At 35.4% G+C, this 5,922-nt stretch overlaps 1 protein-coding gene across 1 annotated transcript; it reads left to right on the plus strand.

Annotated features, from left to right (window-relative positions):
* The first annotated feature begins 387 nt into the window (after positions 1–387).
* LOC132127594 (arrestin-C-like) lies at positions 388–5,635 on the plus strand. Its single transcript, XM_059539526.1, has 16 exons — positions 388–513; positions 1,269–1,294; positions 2,295–2,325; positions 2,465–2,525; positions 2,614–2,658; positions 2,827–3,020; positions 3,157–3,216; positions 3,291–3,367; positions 3,468–3,603; positions 3,685–3,769; positions 4,134–4,206; positions 4,303–4,440; positions 4,572–4,655; positions 4,784–4,807; positions 4,894–4,943; positions 5,069–5,635. The coding sequence occupies exons 2-16, from the start codon at positions 1,284–1,286 to the stop codon at positions 5,071–5,073; spliced, it is 1,074 nt and encodes a 357-aa protein (XP_059395509.1). The 5' UTR covers positions 388–513; positions 1,269–1,283; the 3' UTR covers positions 5,074–5,635.
* Positions 5,636–5,922: the final 287 nt, after the last annotated feature.

Genomic DNA, 5,922 nt, shown 5'->3' on the forward strand with positions numbered 1-5,922 from the left:
AAAATAAAACATCAATGTGTCACACTGTAGCTTCTTTAAAATCTGGAATAAGGTAATGTTACTACTACTGTAAGTATGACAATTTATTAACATATGTGTAAAGCAAAAAAACAAAACAAAACAAAAACAGGCTTATTGGATTAATATAAATCAATTCAAGACTACATTGAGATACTTTATCCTAAGACATTACTCTGTCATAATTATTTTTCATCCCAAGGTTACAAATGTCATGCATGCATTTCATACTAAACCATTTCCCTGTAGTTCTTTGGCTTAATTCCCCATTTTTATTTATAAGCATGTTGTAGCCCTAAATAGCAGGTTAAGTGTTTAATTGGATTGACAGAAAGACAGCAGCTTCTACAACAGAGCAGCACCAGGCTGCAGAGCAAAGGTCCGAGTATAAAACCCTGAGCCTCTGACTGTCATCTGCACTCTCTGACTTCAACAGACAGGCGCGGATTACCAGAGAGAGGGGGCAAATCACCATATCACCCTACCAGTGAAGAGGTAAGAACTCAGTTACTTTACATTACAGGACAGCATTGATTCACTTGGTGTTTGAGAAACAAATCAAATGGGGAGGGGAAAACTGTATATGGTTTCCACATGGTTCTCTTCCTTTTAATGCATTTATAAAACCTCTTAGACTCTCTTTTTTATTTTATTTTGACTTTTTGAAATGTAAATTGTGCACACAACCTGCATATATTCCATCCATGTGATATGCATGCAAAAAAACTCAAAGCCTAGTAAACATTGCATATTTAAAGAGGTTTACAGCAAAGCATCTGAGTTCACTGGATGAGCAATGCCATATAGGCTTATCTTAAATTTGGTTGAGAGAAAAATAAAAAGGTGGGGCTGTAATCTCATTGGATGAGATTATCTCTACATTCAAACACACAGAATCACACATCACGGCGTATACACACATAGTGATGTAGAGGTATTAAAGAGTAGGGATAGATGCACACAATGTTATTTTACAAATATGACTATATAGTTAAACATTTTATTCTAGTTTTAGTTTGAGTTATTTTAGTACAGCAAGTTAATCTAAATGAAAATGAGAAATGTTGCCTTGGCAACTAGCTGAAATAAAATAAGTTATATTTAATTTCAGTTATATTTATTTAATATCAAATAACATAATTTTTTATGCTCTCAGTTTTAGTTTTCATTAACTATAATAACATTGACACATACTCACAGTCTTGTCACCTGTTCACTGTTCATAATATTCTCTTTTTAATTTTTTTCAGGAAAATCCTTCTACAATGGTAGACAAGTAAGTTTTACATCCTTTTTGCTCTCACCTTTGAAAATGTATGCTGTTCTCATACAGAAAACATCTGCCAAATTTCTTTTTTCAAAACATCTAATTTACCATTTTATTTATCATTTCCCTTTTTTTACTTTTCAATGACCAAAACAATTTATTAAACATTTATAGAAATTAATTAAGTAGTAGCGGCCCTCTGATGAACTCCAATATTGTTCTCAGTTCTTCTTAACAAAATACTGTAAAATTATATTTTGATTTTGTATTCCATGCTGTTTTGTCACTTACTTAATTTTTGTGTTTTGAAAATATTCATGTAGAATATTCAAGTACAGGAGGTTATGTCGAATCAATGAGCAATCTGTAATCACTGTTATTGTTTTGAATGATTTGAGAGATCAGAAATTAATAAACCACTTAACATAGGATATCTAAGTAGGATAGGATAGGATAGGATAGGATATCTGGTACGTTTATTATTCCCCTGAGGGAAATTCAACAGTAGAAGAAGCACATATTGATAAACCATTTCATGTGTCAGTGAGGATGTTCCTGTAAGTTTAGAATAGATCTTCTCAGGTGGGAACATTCACTAGAGTCCAGCATCAATGTGTCATAAGCTGGCAGTCACAATCAATTACCAGGCATCCCCTTTGGAGTAAACACAAGCTGCCTCCATTCATAGAGTCTGGATTAGCACAGGTTAGTCCAGGACTTGGCTTTGAGGTGTCTTAAAATACTAAGCTTTAACAGCTTGATAAATGCTCAGGATGAGAAGGTCAAACCTGCAAACACAAATACAGTGCTCAGGTAGAGGTGGTGAAGAGGTTAATACCTGAGGTATAGGCCAAATAGGACAAGTGACCCCATCTCACTCCACTTTGCATCCCACTCTTTTACTAACTAAACCCTTTATCTTGTTTTATCAGTGTTTACTACACCACAAACCATATGTCTTACTGTTTCTTTTCCCCATTTCCCCTTTTTTGTGTGTGTGCTCAAAAAGAGTTTTCAAAAAGACCAGTGGAAATGGCCAGGTATGACTGAACTCAGCTGATGACTTGCTGTTTTGTCAGTTCCTCATATATCGAATTTTCATATTACATTAAATGTAGTATAATATATTCATATTGCATTTTGACAATACATGTATGTAATGCACTGTTTGTGTTTCAGCTCACTCTGTACTTGGGGAAGAGAGACTATGTTGACCACATTGACTCAGTTGAGCCTGTTGGTGAGAAACTGTCTGCATTTATAATTAAAACACAGAAAACAGGTAATATCCAACAATTAAATTGGAATTGCTTCTTATTATTAAACAGAGGGTGTACTGAAAATCGATCCTGCAGACCTTGGAGACAGAAAAGGTACTGTCAGTATCAATGTGCCTCCATAAAACAGAACAATATTTAATAGTAAATAATAGTTTGTTTGTTTATTCATTCATTTATTTGAAAGAGAAGTCAAAATGACTTTAGGATAATAGAAGAAAAATCTATGGATTCAATGTTTGACCAGTTTCTTGCTTCATTCAGTTTGGATTCAGCTGGCCTGCGCTTTCCGTTATGGTCGTGAAGACCTGGACGTGATTGGGCTTTCCTTTAGAAAAGACATCTGGATTCAGCACATACAGCTATATCCTGATGCTGGCCACAAACCCACCCTGACAGAGATGCACGACACTCTCATGAAGAAAGCTGGAGAGCAGGGTCATCCCTTCACTTTTAATGTAAGGCATCTGACAGATATTTTAATATATATATATATTGTGCCACTTTTTTATTATTTGTTACTTTTTATCATACCATTTATTTATTTACTATTCATCACAAAATAATCTGCATTTGAACTGATCTGTCTTTCAGATTCCTACCAACCTTCCCTGCTCTGTTACACTTCAGCCTGGCCCAGATGATAAAGGAAAGGTGAGATGAATGATATATATTAGCTTCAAATAGAAATGCACTGAATGGACTTGCTCATGGCTCTGTTCTTGCAGGCTTGTGGTGTTGATTTTGAAGTCAAGGCCTACTTGGCTCAATCAGCTGATGACCCCGATGAGAAGATCGACAAGAAGTGAGTGTGTTATTGGTTATTTTGGACATTCAATTCATGTTTAAATGCTGATAATTCATTGAACTTTACTAATAATTTTTTCTGTCCTCTCCCTCCACAGGGACACCTGCCGTCTTGTCATTCGCAAAATCCAGTTTGCTCCTGATAACACAGGATCTGGACAAAAAGCTGAGCTCTGCAAGAGCTTTATGATGTCTGATAAGCCTGTTTTTCTGGAGGCCTCTCTGGACAAGGAAGTATGTAACCTCTGATGCAATGCAGGCTTTGATATTTACCAAATCAAGAAGAAACTCATGTGTTTTTTGTCTTTATAACAGATCTACTACCATGGTGATCCCATCCCAGTCACCGTTAAGATCAAGAATGAGACCACCAAAGTTGTGAAAAAAATCAAGGTTACAGGTGAGAATTTTCAAATAATTCATAAGTTGTATATATAACATATAATGTTAACTGGTTGACTGTTTATTATCAAACTAATTGCATGACTAATTCCAAATAAGTCAATAAATGGACATGAAATGTTGATTTGAGTTGTTGACTGTGCAAAATTAATGAGATGTGGAGTGGTACAAGAATAAATGAAATTAGTAGATCTAGGAAATCAGGTGCCAGGGATAATGCTTAATTATGCATTTTAGTAGTCATGTAAAATATATATATATATTTAAATAACCACAGAATGCAATCATTGACCAATCAGAATTGAGTATTACACCAGGTGGTATAATAAATATAACTGATGTTGCATTCATTACTCTCATAGTTGACCAAACCACAGACGTGGTTCTCTATTCAGCCGACAAATACACCAAGAATGTGCTGTGTGAAGAGTTTGGGTGAGTCTTATTTTCTTCGACAGGGGCTTATTTTCTTGTATGCCAGCTATACTGAAGATTTCTAAATCGTCTGTATGATTCAAATGCTCTCTGCAGGGAAACTGTAGAAGGAAATGCGACTTTTGAAAAAACCCTCCCGATCACTCCTCTGCTCTCAAACAACAAGGAGAAACGTGGCCTGGCGCTGGACGGCAGACTTAAAGATGAAGACACCAATTTGGCCTCAACCACTATGTGAGTGTTTGTTTCAGCTTTACCAACTTTCATAAAGAGCTTTACAGAACGCTTCATAAACATGAAGTAAACATGCTCATAATCAAGTTTTTACAATACATTCATGTTGTTGTTTTTCCTATTTTCTCCAGAATAAGGGGAAGTATGGATAAGGAGGTTCTGGGAATCCTGGTGTCCTATAAGATCAAGGTTAACCTCATGGTATCAGGAGGAGGGTAAGGAATTCTTTCTTTGACAGATTTGTCCAGTTTGTGCTAAACTGACTGTTTATAAATAAACGACAATTATACATTTATTATTTATACTGTTTTTATTTATATATCTATTTCTCTATTTTTTTCAGTCTGCTGGGAGGCTTGACAGCAAGGTAAATTAAAAATGCAGCTGAAATGCATTATGAAAAATCAGAAACGCCCCTTTATCTAACCTTTTGGGGTTTTTTTCTCCACACAGTGATGTGACAGTAGAGCTGCCTCTGACCCTGATGCACCCTAAACCCAAAGGTATACCAACTTTTTCATAAATATAGCCATTGCCCATGGCAAGTTTTAAATGATTGTTCTCCAATGTTTATCACCATAAATAATTTCACTCCCCTTCTTTGTGTCTCCCTCTCTGATTATAACAGATTGAATGCCCATATCAGATTCCACAGGACAGATGTTATCCTCGAGTACATTCCCTCAGCACTTTCACAGCAAGACAGAAGAAGGAAAGTCGCACGGCTCCCCATTAAACAAAGAAGGCATTTCAGACAATGCCAGGAGTACCTCACAACACAGAAAACACATTAGTATCACTTAGCAAAGTCGCTAGGTCATACTGATGGTGATAAAATGAGAGTTTAAAGAATAAATCCAACTTCAAAACATAAGTGTGGAATGAATGATTGCCTTGAGGTTCTCAGTCCAGGAATAACATACCTCTTCTTTGTGAAAGTGCTCCCTAATGACCGTCATCTTACCTATAAATGAACCCATAGGATACAAAGTTTGTCTGAGCAATGCATTTCAATGTATGGAGTTTAATCATCTCATTATGTATGCTTGTTGTAACTTGTCTTGTGTAGAGTCTAGAGCCATTTAAACCAGCAACATTTAAATCACAGCAACTTTTGTGTCTTGTTTGATTTGTCATGTGTGGAATTTTTGACTCTTGAGTCATTAAACCAAATAAAATACCTATGAAACCTTCATTGACATTTGTTTTTATATTGAGTACTATAAATTATAAAACATGAATATAGTTTAAGTGTTAGAGAATTGATCAAATGACAGCTGACTAAAGCGATTTCAATAAATTGCTTTTGTCCAATGATTTTCAGACAGACTATTTGTTGGTCAGAACCCAGCTACTGGGGCAGGTTGTCACAAAAGGTCATTATAAGATAAATAAGATATTTATTTTTCTTTCTGGGCAATAACAGTGCCCAAAATGTATGCAGTGACAGAAAATCTGCATTATTAACTAGCTCATATGTTA

This window comes from Carassius carassius, chromosome 45 (genome assembly GCF_963082965.1).
Source record: "Carassius carassius chromosome 45, fCarCar2.1, whole genome shotgun sequence".
Taxonomy (NCBI): Eukaryota; Metazoa; Chordata; class Actinopteri; order Cypriniformes; family Cyprinidae; genus Carassius; species Carassius carassius.

Bases quoted from the DNA above. Each gene is read 5' to 3' on its own strand.
- LOC132127594 (XM_059539526.1), top strand. The intron at 2,526-2,613 runs GTGAGAAACTGT...ATTATTAAACAG, and splicing joins TGACTCAGTTGAGCCTGTTG to AGGGTGTACTGAAAATCGAT. The intron at 3,217-3,290 runs GTGAGATGAATG...CTGTTCTTGCAG, and splicing joins GCCCAGATGATAAAGGAAAG to GCTTGTGGTGTTGATTTTGA.